Raw genomic sequence first — 20,653 nt, 5'->3', positions numbered from 1 at the left:
TAAGTGCCAGCCATCTCAGTGTCTACATGCCAAGCTGTCATGCAAAAGTTTGTTCATCATTTAAATGAGTGCCATAGCCATGATGCATTGCATTTAAATGACACTATCTTTAAGAAGTAAATTCCTCAACTATATATTTCAAAAATAACGATTTTGTCAATTTTATGTTTTGACACATCAAGTCTGAACTTTCTTTTGAGATATCCCGTACTACAATCTCCTATGTATCACTCTCATAGAGATTGTGAGGACAAGATTAGATTAATTACAGAAGCATTTAAACAGTCTTTCTACCCACACTCCATATTGAATAGTAGGAAGAAGCCATAACAACTGATACAATGGTAAGTATCCTCTGCCTTCCACTTCACAGCAGTTTATATAGCATGGATGTTTATGTCAAGTCTGTAAAGTTATTACGGACACATTATTATTATTATTATTATTATTATTATTATTATTAAGTGAAGTATTTCTTGGATCTTTGAGAATGGGTGATTGATTTATTGCAAAATTATTGGAAATTTCAGTCCTCATAAACTTTAATTAAAATATTTTAAAAAACACTTAAATATATTCCATGATAATCTCAATTATGCCTTTTTCTGATCTGTTTAATTCTAACAAACAATAACAGTTACAATATATATTCACAACACATTCCATACTATACATTTTTGTCGCAATGGTTTAACAAAATTAAAACCACAAGACACAAAAAAAAAAATCTGGACATTGTCTCTGAGATATTGTGTTGGCTTGTACAACAATATTACTTTATATTCCTCACTCTGTGGCACAAATATGTAACCCTTTACTCTGAAGTAGGGAGTTACAGTACACCACAGATATTATTTACACTGAATTCAGCCGGGTGAATTAATTTAGGTAGTCCATCTCTGGATCAATACCAAACTGCTTGTCCAGCACACTTCCTTCAATAAAAAATTTATTTTTACACCACGATTTAATTGCAAACAAATTGTCCGTCCACCTGTTAGCTGCTTCCTTTGCTACCTGAAACGACAAAGTGATTAATACGGTAAGATGCTAATGTCATAAGTGAGAATCTGCGCGCGCACACGCACACGCAACAGTATCTTACTTTACACAGTTTTAGTAGTGTACATTGCTTTAGCACACAAAATTTCTCCATGGAATAAAAAAAATTCTAAATATAAAACAGTAAATAACTGTAACAGTATCTTCATAATACAGTCCAGTACAAAACAAAAATTTGGGCACTGGAAAATCTAGGAAAGATGGAATAAGAGAACATTTAAATGTGGTTGCCAAAGGGTGTTAAACAGGGACAAGGAGACTACAAAAATGCAAAGAAAAAAGTCTATGGAGAATTATTCAAAGAACTAGTGACACTTTCGTTCAATATGTAAGAGAAGGGTGATTAGAGGTTTAATGTCCCATCAACAGAGAGGTCCTTAGAGATGGAGCAGATGCTAGAACTGGGAAGGCAATTAGCTGTGTTCTTTTCATAGGGACTATTTCAGCATCTGTCATTTAGGGAAGGGGAAGCCTAAATGTAGATAGCTCACTAGGGATCTGAACTACACTTCTTCAGCACACAAGTCCAGCACCTTACCCACAAAGATACGCAGATACGTGGCCAGCACAAGCTAATCTGACACAGTGGAAAGAACCACAGATGAGGAATGATGTAAAGTTGAATTGTAGCAGAGACCTATTACACTTTGTTGTAACACAACTGTATTTTAGTGGTAAGCACCAGTAAGTAACTGATGTCCACATCTACATCACTACACTGCAATTCACACTTAAGTGCCCGGCAGAGGTTCTTCGAACCGCCTTCAGACTATTTCTCTACTATTCCAGTTTCTAACAGCAAGTGGGAAAAATGAACACTTAAATCTTTCTATATGAGCTCTGACTGCTCTTATTTTATTATGATGACCATTTGTTTCTATGTATGTCGATGAAAGAAAAATATTTTCATGTTCAGAGTAGAAAGCTGATGATTGAAATGTCATGAAAAGATCTCACCATAATGAAAAATACCTTTATTTTAATGATTGCCACTCCAACTCACTCATCATATCCATTACAGTCTCTCCCCTATTTTGCAATAATACAAAATTAGCTGCCCTTCTTTGGACTTTTTCTGTAGCCTCCATCAACCCTATCTGGTAGGGATCCTATATTGCACAGCACTGCACTAGCACAGGATGAACAAGTGTAGTGTAGACAGTCTCTTTAATACACCTGTTGCATCTTCTAAGTATTCTGCCAATAAAAAAATTCTAGTTTGCCTTTCCCACAACATTATCTATGTGATTGTTCCAATTTAAGTTGTTCATAAGTGTAATTCCCATGTATTTAATTGAATTGACAGTCTTTAAATCTGTGTGGTTCATTGTGTAACTGAAATTTAACAGATTATTTACGTGAGTGACCTCATACTTTTACTTCTTTAGAAACAACTGCCACTTTTCGCACCATACAGATATTGTATCTAAGTCATTTCGCTACTGGTTTTGAACTTTTGATGACTTTACTAGATGGTAAACAACAGTATCATTTGTGAACAATATAAGACGGCTGCTTACATTGTCCCCAGAATATTTTGTATAGGTTGGGAATGGCTGGGGGCCAGAGAACGATGGATATCCACTTCTATTTTACTCGATGATCTTCTGTTGATTACCGGGTACTGTGACATTTCTCACAGGAAATCATGAATATTGTCACTTAACTGGATCAATACTCCATAGAAGTGCAATTTGATTAGAAGTCTCTTGTGAGGAATGGTGTCAAAAGCATTCTGGAAATATGGAATCAATCTGAGATCCTGTTGATAACACTCATTACTTCATTTGAAGAAAGAGCTTGTTTGTTTTACAAGAATGATATTTTCTTAATCCATGCTGGCTGTGGGGCAATAAACTATTACCTTTGAGTTAATTCATAATGTTCAACGCAGTGTGTGTTCCAAAACCCTACTGCAAACTGATGTCAATGATATCGGTCTATAATTCAGCAGATTACTTCTATTTCATTTCTTGAATACTGATGTGACCTTTGCAACTTTCCTGTCTTTTGATATGGTTCTTTTGTCAAGCAATTGGTTGTATATGATAAGTATGGAGCTACTGTATCAGCATACTCTGAAAGGGACCTAACTGGTATGCTGTCAGCATTGGAAGATTTTATTTTATTAAGTTCTTTAAGTTTCTTTGCTACACTGAGGGCATCTCCTTATGAGTTACTCATGTTGGCAATTGTTTTTGATTCAAATTCTGGAGTATTTACTTCATCTTCTTTTGTCAATTAATTTCAGAAAACTATGTTTAATAAAGCTGCTTTGGTGTTATTGGTAAAGAGATAAACAGAGGCTTAATTCTTACTACTTTTACATACCAATACCATATTTGGCCTGTATGTGAGCTGTGACCTAATATAAGCAGCCCTACTAATTTTGAGAGAAGGGAAGGAAAACAGAAGCTCAGTGGAGAAAAGTTTATGATACACTCACTACCCATTTACAAAAACTGTTCACAATATACCCAGTGGTTGGTTGGTTGGTTTGGGGAAGGAGACCAGACAGCGTGGTCATCGGTCTCATCGGATTAGGGAAGGAAGTCGGCCGTGCCCTTTCAGAGGAACCATCCCGGCATTTGCCTGGAGTGATTTAGGGAAATCACGGAAAACCTAAATCAGGATGGCCGGACGCGGGATTGAACCGTCGTCCTCCCGAATGCGAGTCCAGTGTCGAACCTACTGCGCCACCTCGCTCGGTAATATACCCAGTGGTAATAACATGTTTTATGTTGTAATCTAGATGGTAACAAAAAACCTAAGGTCTGCGAACATGCCCAGAGGGCCTTGCAATGCTGACCAGCCACCAAGTCATCCTCTGCCATATAGTGTCATTTGAATGCAGTAGGGAGCAGCAGGGGTTCAGCCCAATGTTCTCCCTCCCATTGTCGACTTTCCATATCTTGGAGCCACTATTGCTCATACAAGTAGCTCCTCAGTTGGCATTGTGAAATTGTGTGGGCCCCATTCCAGTCCTCCCGGCAAGGAAAAAATCCAGGCATTTCTTGGAATTGAACTTGAGCCCTCAGCATGACATTCAGCCTAACTGACCACTCAACTATGGAGACACATGTAATGTAGATAAATTTAACACAATACCAGCTCATACCCAGTTTTCACTGATGTCAGTGCTAATGCCACTATTGACATCTGCTTCATTACTGTCAGAATTTTAATTTCTCCTCTCCTGAAGTGTGTTGTTCTCACTATCATTCAGGGCACTGGACATGTTGTCCTTCTTGAACCCACTGATGACAGAATCAGATGATATTGTGTGCCATTTAGAGAGAATCCAGCCACACAGAAGGATGGCTGATGGCTTTTTTGTATTGCTGGATGAAGAGTGTTCATGACACCCTTCAAAAGGCCAACTGGGATAGTTTTTTCAGAGATGGCCTTTAAATGGCTTGTATGCAACATCAAGCATCTGCAACATTGTTGCTCCATTTTCAACTATGGTACTAGCACTACAGTAGGAGTTCCTATGATACGAAACTATATCGGCATTTTTAGGGCTGCAGAGATAAGCCAACTGCTGATATTTTAACATCAACCCAACTTGTGAACATACATATGATGAGACCTCAGACATACACCTATATCTCAGAAGTTACAGTCCGACTGAGACTAATTTTCTAAATACTATGTAATTATGGGAAAAGATATACAATGAAGAGGCAAAGGAACTGGTACACCTGCCTAATATCGTGTATGGCCCCTGTGAGCATGCAGAAGTGCCGCAACATGATGTGGCATGGACTTGGCTAATGTCTGAAGTAGTGCTGGAGGGAACTGACACCACGAATCCTGCAGAGCTGTCCATAAATCTGTAAGAGTACAGAGGGGTGGAGATCCCTTCTGAACAGCATGTTGCAAGGCATCCCAGATACGCTCAATAAAGTTCATGTCTGGGGAGTTTGGTGGCCAGTGGAAGTATTTAATCTCAAAAGAGTGTTCCTGGAGCAATTCTGGACATGTGGCGTGTCACATTGCCCTGCTGGAATTGCTCACAACGGACATGAATGGATGCAGATGATCAGACAAGATGCCTACGTACGTGTCACCTGTCGTATCTAGACGTATCATGGACCCTCTATCACTCCAACTGCACATGTCCCACACCATTACAGAGCCTCCACTAGCTTGAACATTCCCCTGCTGACATGCAGGGTCTATGGATTCATGAGGTTGTCTCCATACCTGTACACGTCCATCTGCTCGAAACAATTTGAAACGAGACTTGACCAACCGGGAACATGTTTCTAGTCATCAACAGCCCAATTCCGGTGTTGACAGACCCAGGCAAGGCATGAAGCTTTATTTCGTGCACTCATCAAGGGTACATGACTGGGCCTTCAGTTCTGAAAGCCCATATCGATGATGTTTCGTTGAATGGTACGCACAATGACACTTGTTGATGACCCAGCATTGAAATCTGCAGCAATTTGCAGAAGGGCTGCACTTCTGTCATGCTGAATGATTCTCTTCAGTCATTGTTGGTCCCATTCTTGCAGGATCTTTTTCTGGCTGCAGTGATGTCTGAGATTTGATGATTTACTGGATTCCTTATATTTACTTCATTGCTACCTTGTAGGTGCTGTGTCCCATTGCTTGTGCGCCAATTATAATGCCACGTTCAAACTCATTTAAATCTTGATAACCTGCCATTTTAGCAGCAGTAACTTATAAATAACTGCACCAAACACTTGTTGTCTTATATAGGCACTGCCGACCGCAGTGCCATATTCTGCCTGTTTATGCATCTCTTTATTTGAATACGCATGCCTATACCAGTTTCTTTGACACTTCAGCGTATGAGGTGATAGTAGCCTCTAGTGAACAAACTCTCCAGCCCAACATCAATGTCTGGACAGATAATTTGAAGAAAAGAGGAAAGGAAAGGAAAGTAAAGTAACTGTTGGAAAAAAAAAATCATCATTATAAACAAAAGGGAATAAAGGCCTAACATCACAATGGAAGGAAAACCAATAGACAGGTTTGTAAATTTGGGTAATTGCACTTATCAACAGTGCAGATGGGAAAACAAGCAAGGACAGTGAAGAAAAAGTCAGGAAGCATGTCATCTGTTTAATGCAATCACATGGGACTGACTCAATGAGAGAAAGAGAGAATGAAAGAAAGAAAGTTAGCTGCATATAGATCTACCTAATCCTAAAACTGAACTGTGGCTGTGAACCTGTATAGGAAGTATGAGAACAACATGTCACATTCAAGCGCCAGAAATGAGATATCCCAAAAAAATTTAGAAAGCAGGACTTTGAGGTACAGGACCCAAAACACTGACACTGAGAAAAATTTTAATGTAAAGCCCCTGGAGAAGAATATCCAAGACCAACAACTGAAGTGGTCTGGAGAAATGTTTAGAAAGGTTGCCCACCATGGTTAACGAAGGCTGCAGAAGTGGTTCAGTATGGTCTAGATAGACCTGAGAGGATGGGACGGAGGTGGGAGAAGCGACTATCAGTGAGAGTGCAGTAAATGCGACTGCAGACAGCAAGAGATGGAGATCCCTTGTGTCCTTCATACTGTGTGGTTATTGAGGACTGGTTTGAATGAACAACATATACAGGGTGTTTCAATACTTTGACCAACTTTGGGACATGTTCCTCACACCAAGACAAGAAAAAAAAAAAATTCATATAAACATCTGTCCGAAAATCCTTTGTTTTCGAGTTATTAATGAAAGTTTACAATTTAGGTGATGGGAGCTCATCGAGACATAACCTCACAAAAAATGCTCAAAATGTCCTCACCTTGCTTGCTTCTAAATAAAGACACACACACACACACACACACACACACACACACACACACACACACACACACACACCTGTCGCATCCTTCCAAATACTCCCCAATGGTTTCGCAGGTTTCCGTGACATGTCGAAAGGACTGAGGTCAGAGAAACATGCAGGCCACGGATCTTGTCCTCTATCTAACCATCTGTCATGGTAGATACCACCTGGTGCCTCTTAAACACCGAGACCGAGATGTGCTGGAGCTCCATCATGCATAAACCATATGTTTCTCATTATTTGCAGGGCATATCTTCTAGTAGGTCTTGGAGGGTGTTCTGAATAAAGTCCCTGTAGGCAGCACTAGTAAGACCTGCTGGGAGACATATGGCCCTACCAGACAGTCACTTACAATTCCAGCCCACACATTAATCTCAAATTTATGTTGATGTCTAGCCTGTACTGTAGCATTAGGATAGCGAAAACCCCATATGGGTTGCTTGTGCAAAAACCACTGAGAAAAGTTCTTCTGTGGTGCGTGTTCGGCGAGTGTAAGGTCCTGCACACACAGAAGGTGGCACAAATACACGAGTTGCTCGTGAAGTATCCTCCATGCTACTCTTGGAAATGTGCCACAATGTGAAGGCCATTTGGATTGTGCTGATACCTGGCTCTTCTGAGGCACCCTGTAGAATGTGCTCTTCCATACGGGCAACACACAGTCTTGCTCAGTCAATAGTCTGTGGCTCTATGGATCCCGTATCAACAACACAATGCTGCAAAGCATCAAAGATTGGATGATCTGGCTGTCTTGACTCTGGAAATGCTGCCGGATACAGCCCTGCAATGTCATGTGCATTACCATTCAGGGTAGCCGTAGATAGAAATCATGCCTGCCTGTTCACAAAATGAGTGTTCCACCATGCTTGAACGGAGCACTTTCAGTTAATTCACCGCCTACAGTATGTACACACAACGGAAATATGGAAGACATAGGAAGGATGAATGTAAGCAAGTCTCCCTGGCAACCCACTGCCATCCAGGAACAATGAGTCAAACAGGTGCTAGATAAGTGAAGTTGTTGGGATGTACCTGGAGAGCTGTTATCATCATCATTAATTAATTACTCAAAAATGAAATATTTTTGGATGTATGTTTGTATGAACTTTTCTTATTTTGGTGTTGGGAATCTGTCCCCGAAGTGTGACGTATTTTTGAAACATCATGTATATGGGTCATTGAAGGTTGAATGAAACTTTAATCTGAGGGATCAAATAAAAAAAGCTACAATAATAAAACTATGTCAGTTTTTCAAAGCATTCCACTGCTCCATCCAGTGTTGTGCAAATTCCAGGTCTCACTTGCTTTGACAACCAATGCTAGGCATCACAATATTGTGCTTATATGCCTCACAGTTATCACCTCTCAGATACTGTACGAGGAATGAATAAGTAAAATTCTTCAGTTACGCACGAGATCTGAACGCTGGGGAGGGGAAAAAAGGTTCCCAATGCAAGTCTTAATTTTGTTTCAGTACTATGAGCCGAATTAGGATTTGGACATCACTGTGAAGAATAGTACATTAGCAAACAACATACCAATTATTTTCTTTGCGGCAACATTTTAACCAGCACCCTTAAACGACTTACAATAATATTGTACATTTATATGACTCCTTACTTGAAACGTTCAATATGTGTGACACTTTTTCATGCTCCAAACGTACTGCAAACTAACAGCTGTGATCTTCTCTTCTTAACTCTTGCGAAACCTTCATGGTAGCACTCTGAACTCTTTCATTTGGTCTCAGGTGACACATGGTGACTCACTGCAGAAAAGCATCACTTCCATCTTAAAACTGGTGCTGAGGGTATCCGTAAATGGCCTTGTGTGCATCGACTGTCTATGCAAAAGAATGCAAGAGTGAATTACTGGGTATACTGTTTATTCACTGGCATTACAGCCATTTCACAAATGAGCCATACAGATCAACTGTCATCGACTTTTGACTTTAACCAAACAGTTCACGGAATTCATACACTGACATCCTTGCCAAAATTTCTTCACCATACTGGGCTGCCAATCTTCTCCACATTTCAGACGATTTTCTGTTTTAGTTTGCAAGAAATTTTACCATGTGGAAACAAAAACTCAAGTCAAGGGCAATGTTGCTCATTCGGACGCACATTTGCAATTGGCCTAATACTGAAAATGAGAGTCTCATGAAGGGCCAAAATTCATCTCCGAGCAGTTGTGGCACACTTCATATCTTTTTAACTCTCCTGTGCCCCCCCCCCCTTTCTTAAATCATCATCCACGAACCTCGTGTACTTTTTTGTTTGTGTGTACAAAAAAATTCTACTTGTTCTTGAACCTCGTGTACTTTTTTGACTGCGTAGACTTACAAAATTCTACTTGGCAAACTGAAATACAGTGTAGGATAAATAAAACTGGTCCTGACAATATTTACAATAAGACTAATGTGAGATTGACCCTTGTTACGGAACATCACAGAAGATGCTGGAAATGGTCACTGCTGATGTTGATGCAGCACTGTGCTCAATTTACCAAATGGTGAGACATGCAATGCCAACACAAAACACTCGTCCAAAACACCTGACAACTGCAGAACACTTCAACACCAAAAAATACCTTTTCATAATGAGAGCTGACAAACATAGGTGTGGCTAATGTGCAACACCATGTGGTACTGTTTATCCATGGCGTGGAACAGTGGAAATTTCTGAACCAAACCACTGGCAGTGTGGTAAGGGAAGTTGGCTTGCCATTGTTGTTACCTGCCCCATGGCATCTCTCTGGTGAGTCAAATGTCAAAGAATTCCCCTTCCAGTGCTCAATATCTTAGCAGTCAGTGAACGTGTTCTAGGACAACATGTTTATTTTGAATCTCATGTTTGGACATGCACAGCAGCTCTGCTTGAGGCAAAAGTCACTAGAATCCACTAGATTAAAACCAAATGGGCACTCGTTGGAAATACAGACAGTCATGGAAAAAGTGTCATGATGATCTCTCCACTGGCGAAAGATTCCAGATTAGTCCCCCATTCAGATCTTTAGGAAGTGACTGAAAAGGAGGATGTGACCATGAGAAAAAGCTAGAATAATCAAAAGAGCATCCTACAAGTTGGAGTGTGGAATGTTGAAACTCTGAATACCGCAGAGAAGCTAGAAAATCTGTAATGGAAAATGCAAATGCTCAATATAACAGTGAAGTTACATGGGAACAAATTTAAGGATCTCTTGTCAGACAAATATAGGGTAATATCAACGGCAGCAGAAAATGTTACAATGGGAGTAGGATTCATTGTGTACTGGAAGGTAGGGCGAAGAATGAGTTACTGCAAATAGTTTAGCCCACAATTATTCTCATCAGAATTGACAGCAATCTAATGTCAACAATAATAATTCAGGTTTACATGCCACATCCATAACCAGAAGATGAAGAGAGCCAGAGTATGAGAGGGCACTGAAACGCTAATTGAATGTGTAAAGGGAGAAGGCAGAATAATCATGGTAGACTGCAATGTTATAGTAGGGAAAGAGAGAGTTAAAGGAAAATACAGGATTGGTAATATGAATGAGAGAGGGAGAAGACTCCTCCTGCAATAAAGTTCAGTGAGTAACAGTAATTACACTGTCCAGAACTCGTGAAGATATATACTTGGACAAGGCCTTGTGACATGGGACGATACCAGTTGGATTACATCATGGTGAAACAGATTCCAAAATCAGATATTGGATTGTAAGCCACAATCTGAGGCAGATTTAGACTCAGATCACGATTTAGTAATAATATCGATGCACTGAGTAACGGTGATGTGTATCTGAAGTTCTCCGAGGCTGGAGGCACTGCAATAATGAATACAGTAGTAGACAGTTCAGCTGAAGAGGAATGGACATCCCTGAAAAGGACAGTCACAGATAATGGACAGACAAATAAATGAACAAGGAAAATCATTTCGAAGAAACCTTGTGGAACAGAATAAACAGTTCAATTTATCGATGAAAGAAGAAAATTAAAAATCTTTGGAAAAGAATGATGTACAGGAACATAAGCCAATTGGGAATAAAATCAGGAAAGCTAAAGTGAAGTGGCTGAAGAAAAAATGTGAAGAAATTGAATAGGAAATGGTCAACAGAAGGACGGTTTCTGAAAATGGAAAAACCAAAACAGCTTTTGGTGAAATTAAAAGCAAAACCACCAATCTTAAGAACTCAAAAGGAACTTGACTGTTAAATGCAGAGGAGATGGCAAGTAATTGGAAAGAGTACACTGACAGCCTCTATGAGGATGTACTATTGTCACCTTGAATGATAAGACGAAGAAATGGGTGTTGATTTGGAAGACACACTGAGGCATTAAACCACCATTCTTCGTATGCTCCATATGCGAATGGAACCGGAATTTAGCTGCTCTCTTCCCAGTGGCAATCTTCTATCATGCCTTTAAATAGTACATGTTGTCGATACATCTGCAGTGTGGCCATGTGGAATAGAAATACTACCTATGTCTTTCCAGCATTTCCACCAGAAAAAGTCAAAGAAATGTTGGGACACAGCATCCAGTGCAAATCAACTCACACAGTTATACTTCTAGGCTTTTAGCTTGTCATTTCTCTGCACAACTCAGTACTGTCTTACATCCCATGGCCCATAGAGCACATGTGATCGCAGATCCCAACAGCCTACCAAGTGAGCTGCAACACCTAAGAAAGATGTTCCAACAGAACATTATTCTGATAAACAAATGTAATTTATTCTGATCAAAACGAGTTCAATGTAAGGGTGTAAACGAGTATGTGGAGGTACCCACTGCAATGGTTGCCTTGTCATAGTAAGGTGGCATGTCTTCAAGAAACATAAGGATCCTCAAGAGGCACAAAGCCCTGGCAGCATACTATGAATGCCACTTTTGTCCAACTGTGAGTGCTTCTCCATGCATGCGTATTTCTTGCTCATGGAACCAATAAATTTTGATGCTGCCACACGAGTATCATCAGTCATGTCCTGCTGCAGTGATGACAGCCATTATCATCACCTTCCCAACTGACAATGCCGAGAAGTATATTTGCAGTACACGTCTGTTTTTATTATTTGGAATTTCAGCCACAGTTTAGTCTCTTGCCACAGCAATTTATTTACCTTGGGGTCAATTAGTTCATTATCTGTAATCCCTTAGTGAGATTTCACCAACATTCGTCTTCTTCTCCTATCAATCGTAGCATCAAAAGGATGTGCCATTTGTTGCTACTAAAGCTTTTCAGAATTGTTAGAGCAGATAGTATGTCACTGAATCTAACAATGAAGCAGTTGTCACCGGTGAGCAGAAATTCAACGCATGTAGTATGGCTACAAGTTTCACATCTTTGTTCTTACCAACAATGAAAACTTGGAATATAGAATACACTTCTAATAATTAATGATTTTGGAACCATCTGTGTAGTTATGGACTGCATCAAGATGCTGGATGGTCACTCACAATGTTTACAATGTGCTCATCTGGATAGTACTCCAGCATTTGAGGCAGATATTAAAATCCCTCACTAAAAGCAGTAGATGGCTAATTGGTGGATTAGATTTGTGCTATTTGCACTTGGTTAAGGTTGCTGGTGAACAGCCAGTATGTTAAGGTTGGATTTTGGAGGAATGGAGAGAGACCACTGAAGCTAAGGCTTGCATGTTCGAATTATTGCAGTTTATTTCATGAATTTTGTAAGATACTCTTTCAAGAATACAGTTATCCTTCCACAAAAGTTGTTCCTGTCACTTCCACACCGAAAAAGTGTGTGTTTTCGCATAATAGGAAAGACTCACCTTACAGAACTTACATGATCTAGCACTGTACAATGGTCTTAAATTATCATAAGACAAATTTCTCTCTCTCTTGTGTTGTTCAACCTGTCAGTGTCAAGTAGATTATTTTGGTGACATCACTAAATCAGTGGAACAAACTAAAAAACTTTCAAGTCAAAGAATTACCTGTTTTCACAACTCTTTCGAACTACAATAAAATTCTGAAACTGGCTGACCAAGTTTCATCCAGCTTCCAGCATATTTAAGATAAAGTGAGGCTAATATTTCTTTTGTAGTGTGTTTAAGAAGGGTTTCCCACGGAAAAATTTTTTTGAGAAAAAGATTTTGTAGAACAGAGCCGAGATGGTCTGCATATTTACCGATAAACTATCATTTGTCATGACATATTTCTGTTTGAATTTATTGATATAATTCTATTCTTTACCAGTGCTCTTCTTCTATTTTAACAGAATGCAAAATATGGCCAGATTACTTATCTAGCATAGCAGTAATTAATTATATACACAGACTTTCGTGTGAATCTATCTACTATTGAAATCAGTATCAATATCTCTACAGCAGTTCCTCAGATTAGCTTTCACACAACGACAGAAAAAATGCAATGGGACTTTAAATTTGTAACATGTATAGATGTGTTTAATCAACATGGCAAAATGTCAGATAATTTTTTCTACAAATTACATGCATTTAATTACTGCTTTTCTCAAATATATTGTAAGAAATTTTAAAGGCACTGTTGAAAGCAATATTTCAATATATGGCACCATTATCTTGAAACTAGTATAAAAGAACATCTTTATCAATTGAACTGGGCACGGACAAAAATATCGATACACTGTGAGAAATGCATGCTAGAACATAAATGCAGATTCTAGTCAACCTTGCAGGTTTGCACTGTTGTATTTGACCACTAATGGCACCTGTGCAATGTCCTCAAAGTGTTGCAAGTTCAGTCATGATCAAAATAATGTTCTGGGTAGTTGTGAGTGCATTATTTTGAAGCTATATTGTTGGTGTTTGTTTGGCACCTTCCATAACCAAGTCAGCCGAAGTGTTTTGGTTTACAAGGCACTATATTGGAAGAATTACACAACATACAGGGAAAGCAGAAAAACATCATCTGCTAAGTCACTACATGGGCTAAAGTGTGTATCAAGAGATTGTGACAGGCGGTCAATGAAGAGAACTGTGATGAAAAGTAGGAGGACGGAAGTTGCAGAAGTCACTGCAGAACTGCATGTCAAACTCATGAACCCTATCAGCAGCAAAGCGACATGAAGGGAGCTCCAAAAAACTGGTAATTGCAGCACAAGCAAAACTACGTGTCAGCGATGCAAATTCTCGTAACAGGAAAACATGGTGCTGAAGCCATAAAATCTGGACCATGGAGGAATGGATGAAAGTAATTTGGTCAAATGAGTCTTGTTGCATGCTACTTCCAACTTCTGGCAAAGTTTACATCCCAAAAGTGAAACATGGTAGTGGATAGGTGATAATTGGGGCTGCCATATTGGGGTATTCCATGGCTCCATGGTTTCTCTGCCAAGGATTATGCAACAATTTTTGCTCATCAGGTCCATCCCATGATACATTTGTCCCCCAATGGTGATGCTGTGTTTCAAGAAACAGGCCCCCTATTCACACAGTTTGCATCATGCACAACTGGTTTTCTGAGCCTGAGGATGACCTGTCACATCTCCTCTGGCCACCACAGTCACCAGATCTCCATATTATTGAGGTTTTGTGGTCCACTTTGGATGGAAGAGTGCATAATCGCTATCCACCACCATCATCGTTCCTAAACTTTCGATAGTTTTATGGGAAGAATAGTCCCTCGAAAACCACACAAGACCCATATTCATCCATTCAGAGACAACTGGAAGATGTTTGCAATGCCAACAATTTTCCTACACTATATAAGGCACAGTAATGTGTTGCGTTTTTAGTGTTTCCATATTTTTGTCCATGCCTTGTATCTTTTTTTTTTACCTGTATTTGTTGTTTCATTTGTTCTAAAACCTCTGGATCAGAATCCTTATACTTCTGTATTTCATCTTTAAGTCGAGCCTCTTCTGTTTTAAGAGAGGCTATATTTTCCAGAATTGTGGTTCTTTCATCTGATTCTTCTCTACCAAGGTTTGCAGTTTCAACATTTTCTTTCACCTTCTTAAGTTTCTTGTTTGTTTCCTCAAGCTTATTGCTCAGGTCTGTCAATTTCCGTTTCCTTGAATGTTTTGCTTTACTGAAAAGGAATAAGAAACATTTGTTAATCATAATGTCCACTTACTAAAATCAGCAATACGAATAAGAAATATTTCTCAAATTTTACCTGGGATATGCCCAAAAATAGATTGATGTGCCAATTTTATCTGTGTCAACTAAACCATCATCTACTAAACTCTGAACAACATCCTTGACTGATTGGGCAATGACACCTTTCTCTCTGGGTGCAATTTTTTCCAATTCCTGGAGACAGAAAACGTTACATCAAATTCACTATATACACAAAGACAATTCTCGATAAATCAGAACTTATACTTCAATTTGTAGGATCTCTCAGAGGAACTAAGCAGTGTACCTTTAACTGAAAAAATTCTTTCTTCTCATAAAATATCTGCAGTACCCGCACTCGCTTCTCCTCAGCACTTACTCCTTTACGCTTTGACATGGTTTTGGTAGAAGAGTGTGTTTAGGACTATTGCCAAATTCACTAGGCACACATACTTTTTAAGCACTCCACTGGAAAAAAGGATGATTATTTCAACACGAAAATAAAGCTAATGACTACTTAAAGAGTGGACCAGTTTATTGATTTATCTAACTAGTATGACAATAGGTCTGCACCTGACTATTTCCTACAAATTGTGGATCTGGTACTTACTTGCTTGACTGGCTCCTCTAGCTGATGTAACAACATCACTTTCACCTAATAAGTAGCGTTGCTGCATCTATGAATTAAATGCAATTCATATAAAATCTGTGCGTTTTCCTGATTCAATAATTTGGATGCTCAGAATGAGTATTTTTTCACAAGCAGTGTTGTTACTGACAACTATCCAAGCATGTACCATGAACTGCCTCACACATTCAATTTTCCATTACCTGCAACTTCTTTCTGGATGTCACAATGATTATATCTGCTGGCAGAAAGGAAGTCATACTCAACTTTCATCTTATCTTTCTGTATTACGGTTTTAATAATGAAGGTGTAAATAAGGCCCATTTCCTACTAGAGATTGAAAACTAAACGTAAACACACCCAGGCTACCTAGGCCATTGATAATTAATCTAGTACACAGATTCAATCCAGATCTGACTCAATATTTGTCGCAAAAACTATACACATGCACGACAGACTCTAGATTTCACACATCTCTGTGAGACAGCACTGTGCATGTTTTTATTTATAGAAATATAACCATACTTACACAAAATAATGCCAGCTTCATCTTGTTGTATAACACAAACAGAAATAGAACAAACCAAACTTCCTCCATTTCTATCATTTTTAAAAATGTAGGCCTAAATTGTGGCGACAGAATGATCTCTAGCATAACCCAAGGACTTGGTTAGATTGAAAGGTGACACTCTGGTTCTGAGTTGGTGAAGCAGTATTAGATAAAAATGTATATGGAATGGGCATGTATTTCACTGCAAGCTTTTCACTCTTTCTTCTTCTCCAACAATCTTTGTGTTCTGAAGTACCATGAATCTTTCTTGATGTCATCTATTAGGTGGTACCTTCTATCCTTTCATCTTTTGACAATTTTCAGTTCCTTCTGAAGCACCATTGCGCAGTTTGTTCTCACTAAATGTCTCAGCCTGTTTCTTTTCTTACTCTTGGCTATTCTTATTAACTGTGTATCTTCATTTACACTTTTTAATAGCTCCACAGTCCTCATTTTGCACCTCCAGTTGACACCTTCTATATTCAAGACACCAAAGTGTAGTAAGCACTGGTCTTTCCAGTTTCACACTGTCTATGATTGAGCACCACATAAGACAACATTCTATAAAAAACACACTGCAATCTTTTTCCACCAGAAATTTCCTTTTTCCTATAGGCCTACAGTTTTCTTTCACTACTGTCTGCAACTCATTTACGGATTTTGTAGTCATTGATAGAATACATCCAAACTGTACCAAGTAACAACATTCATTCCAAGACATTTTGTTTTCGTAATGTGTATACAAGTTTATATGCCACCTAGCTCTGCAGATGACGAAGAAATTGAAGAAATGTATGATGAAATAAAAGAAATTATTCAGGAAGTGAAGGGAGAAGAAAATTTAATAGTGATGGGTGACTGGAATTCGAGAGTAGGAAAAGGGAGAGAAGGAAACATAGTAGGTGAATATGGATTGGGGCTAAGAAATTAAAGACGAAGCCGTCTGGTAGAATTTTGCACAGAGCATAACTTAATCATAGCTAACACTTGGTTCAAGAATCATAAAAGAAGTTTGTATACATTGAAGAATCCTGGAGATACTAAAAGGTATCAGATAGATTATATAATGGTAAGTCAGAGATTTAGGAACCGGGCTTTAAATTGTAGGAATTTCCAGGGGCAGATGTGGACTCTGACCACAAGCTATTGGCTATGAACTGTAGATTAAAACTCAAGAAATTGCAAAAAGGTGGGAATTTAAGGAGATGGGACCTGGATAAACTGACTAAACCAGAGTTTGTACAGAGTTTCAGGGAGAGCATAAGGGAACAATTGACATGAATGGGGGAAAGAAGAATGGGTAGCTTTGAGGGATGAAGTAGTGAAGGCAGCAGAGGATCAAGTAGGTAAAAAGACAAGGGCTAGTAGAAATCCTTGGGTAACAGAAGAAATATTGAATTTAATTGATGAAAGGAGAAAATATAAAAATGCAGTAAATGAAGCAGGCAGAAAGGAATACAAACGTCTCAAAAATGAGATCGACAGGAAGTGCAGAATGGCTAAGCAGGAATGGCTAGAGGACAAATGTAAGGATGTAGAGGCTTATCTCACGAGGGGTTAAGATAGATACTGCCTACAGGAAAATTAAAGAGACCTTTGGAGAAAAGAGAGCCACTTGTATGAATATCAAAAGCTCAGATGGAAACCCAGTTCTAAGCAAAGAAGGGAAAGCAGAAAGGTGGAAGGAGTATATAGAGGGTCTATACAAGGGCGATGTACTTGAGGACAATATTATGGAAATGGAAGAGGATGTAGATGAAATGGAAGATATGATACTGCGTGAAGAGCTTCACAGAGCACTGAAAGACCTAAGTCGAAACAAGGCCCTGGGAGTAGACAACATTCCATTAGAACTACTGACAGCCTTGGGAGAGCCAGTCCTGACAAAACTCTACCATCTGGTGAGCAAGAGGTATGAGACAGGCGAAATACCCTCAGACTTCAAGAAGAATATAATAATTCCAATCCCTAAGAAAGCAGGTGTTGACAGATGTGAAAATTACCGAACTATCAGCTTAATAAGTCACAGCTGCAAAATACTAACGCGAATTCTTTGCAGACGAATGGAAAAACTGGTAGAAGCCGACCTCGGGGAAGATCAGTTTGGATTCCGTAGAAATGTTGGAACACATGAGGCAATACTGACCTTACGACTTATCTTAGAAGAAAGGTTAAGGAAAGGCAAACCTATTTTTCTAGCATTTGTGGACTTAGAGAAAGCTTTTGACAATGTTGACTGGAATACTCTCTTTCAAATTCTGAAGGTGGCAGGGGTAAAACACAGGGAGCGAAAGGCTATTAACAATTTGTACAGAAACCAGATGGCAGTTATAAGAGTCGATGGACATGAAAGGGAAGCAGTGGTTGGGAAGGGAGTGAGACAGGGTTGTAGCCTCTCCCCGATGTTATTCAATCTGTATATTGAGCAAGTAGTAAAGGAAACAAAAGAAAAATTTGGAGTAGGTATTAAAAACCAGGGAGAAGAAATAAAAACTTTGAGGTTTGCCGATGACATTGTAATTCTGTCAGAGACTGCAAAGGAGTTGGAAGAGCAGTTGAACGGAATGGACAGTGTCTTGAAAGGAGGATATAAGATGAACATCAACAAAAGCGAAACGAGGATAATGGAATGTAGTCGAATTAAGTCAGGTGATGCTGAGGGAATTAGATCAGCAAATGAGACACTTAAAGTAGTAAAGGAGTTTTGCTATTTGGGGAGCAAAATAACTGTCGATGGTCGAAGAAGAGAGGATATAAAATGTAGACTGGCAATGGCAAGGAAAGCGTTTCTGAAGAAGAGAAATTTGTTAACATCGAGTATTGATTTAAGTGTCAGAAAGTCGTTTCTGAAAGTATTTGTATGGAGTGTAGCCACGTATGGAAGTGAAACATGGACAGTAAATAGTTTGGACAAGAAGAGAATAGAAGCTTTCGAAATGTGGTGCTACAGAAGGATGTTGAAGATTAGTTGTATAGATCACGTAACTAATGAGGAGGTATTGAATAGGATTGGGGAGAAGAGAAGTTTGTGGCACAACTTGACTAGAAGAAGGGATCGGTTGGTAGGACATGTTCTGAGGCATCACGGGATCACCAATTTAGTATTGGAGGGCAGCGTGGAGGGTAAAAATCGTAGAGAGAGACCAAGAGATGAATACACTAAGCAGATTCAGAAGGATGTAGGTTGCAGTAGGTACTGGGAGATGAAGGAGCTTGCACAGGATAGAGTAGCATGGAGAGCTGCATCAAACCAGTCTCAGGACTGAAGACCACAACAACAAACAACAACAATGTGTATACTATTGTATGAATGCGAAGGTTACAGATTAAGCACTATTTGATTTTCAATTTGTGGTGCCCTGATCACCAGTAAAAAGAAATATTGTGGTCATTAACCACATTTGGATTTATGTTGTAGAAGAGTAAGAATTTGAAAATCATACATAGCTACTTGTCCATGTAGAGATTTTTACAGTGATCTGCAGCTCTTTCATAATACTAAACTGTCAGATAATGCATAAGTTTTACCATTCCTCTACTTACTTTCGTGGTTATATCAATGCCTACCACCTCATCTGTACGGACTTGTACATCAATTTTATTCAGTCATGGGTTTTGGATCCGAGTGAACATTTTCTTACAAATGGGTTTTCAGATAAGAAAATAATAGTACATATTTGGAATCTGAATCTTCCAACACCTTTTCCACTTGCTAGGCAACATTCAAGGCATTTTCGACTGTATACTAACGACCAGATTCTACAGAATAGCTGGTAATTGTTCACATTCAAGATGTAACTGTTTATTTTGGGGATTGTCAGTAATAATAAAGGCCTATAATAATTAATCACCTTTTCGTTTATATAGAATCATCATATACTATCAGGCTACGCACGCATCGTATGGAGATGTTCTGTAAGTAATTACAGCAAATACCTTGAACTCGTTAGTATGTTTAAACGGATATTTTTGACTAATATTAAATACCTACTCCCGCCCGTGCACTTGCAGGAACTACTGCTACATGATTTAACAAAATAATATAAAACGAACAAAGGACTTCGTTTGCAATCAAATGAGGAAGTTCCGATACTTGCGAGACTGTATAAAAATATGTAACAATTACCTTACTGATTTTATAAAGATGCATTTGCTGCGCAGTTCAAAACACTAACAGCACAATATTTGATACTTATTTTATACGCACATAAACAAATACCCAAGCTTCAAGCTGACCGCTAATCAGTGCAGCCAACAGTTCCACCTGTAAGTCTTGCATTCCCCGTCTACAGACAAATTTCTCGATGCGGAGAAGGCAAGACTTCAAATACACTTTTTCTAAAACCGCAAGAATAATCGGTAGACACGTTTTTGTACGTGGTACCCTACCTAGGGCAGTTCATCCGCAGGTTAGAGGCGTAAGCTACTACAATAAAGAGTAAATTTTAAAGCCTTTCAGAAAACGTGCTATTTGCAGTTTTTTTAATTAGGTTTATAGGCCCTTACGTTTAACAATTTAGTCAGTGCAAAGTACTGGTCTTT

The 20,653-nt window shown here is 39.0% G+C and overlaps 1 protein-coding gene across 3 annotated transcripts; it reads right to left on the bottom strand.

Moving 5' to 3' along the window:
• Window positions 1-524: 524 nt before the first annotated feature.
• Window positions 525-20,359, bottom strand: LOC124595595 (meiotic nuclear division protein 1 homolog). Of its 3 annotated transcripts, XM_047134395.1 has the most exons (6): window positions 20,238-20,359; window positions 15,241-15,401; window positions 14,992-15,128; window positions 14,652-14,904; window positions 877-1,017; window positions 525-707 (listed from the first exon to the last, which is right to left on the bottom strand). In XM_047134395.1, the coding sequence occupies exons 2-5, from the start codon at window positions 15,328-15,330 to the stop codon at window positions 880-882; spliced, it is 618 nt and encodes a 205-aa protein (XP_046990351.1). In that variant the 5' UTR covers window positions 15,331-15,401; window positions 20,238-20,359; the 3' UTR covers window positions 525-707; window positions 877-879. The 3 variants fall into 3 exon arrangements, with proteins under 3 accessions (XP_046990351.1, XP_046990352.1, XP_046990350.1); XM_047134396.1 differs by lacking the exons at window positions 525-707; window positions 20,238-20,359 and adding an exon at window positions 20,103-20,121 and having other exon boundaries at window positions 714-1,017; XM_047134394.1 differs by lacking the exons at window positions 525-707; window positions 20,238-20,359 and adding an exon at window positions 15,544-15,795 and having other exon boundaries at window positions 714-1,017.
• Between the last annotated feature and the right edge of the window lie 294 nt (window positions 20,360-20,653).

This window comes from Schistocerca americana, chromosome 2 (assembly GCF_021461395.2).
Source record: "Schistocerca americana isolate TAMUIC-IGC-003095 chromosome 2, iqSchAmer2.1, whole genome shotgun sequence".
In the NCBI taxonomy this organism is placed as follows: Eukaryota; Metazoa; Arthropoda; class Insecta; order Orthoptera; family Acrididae; genus Schistocerca; species Schistocerca americana.
This window is presented reverse-complemented; position numbering and strand designations above follow the sequence as displayed.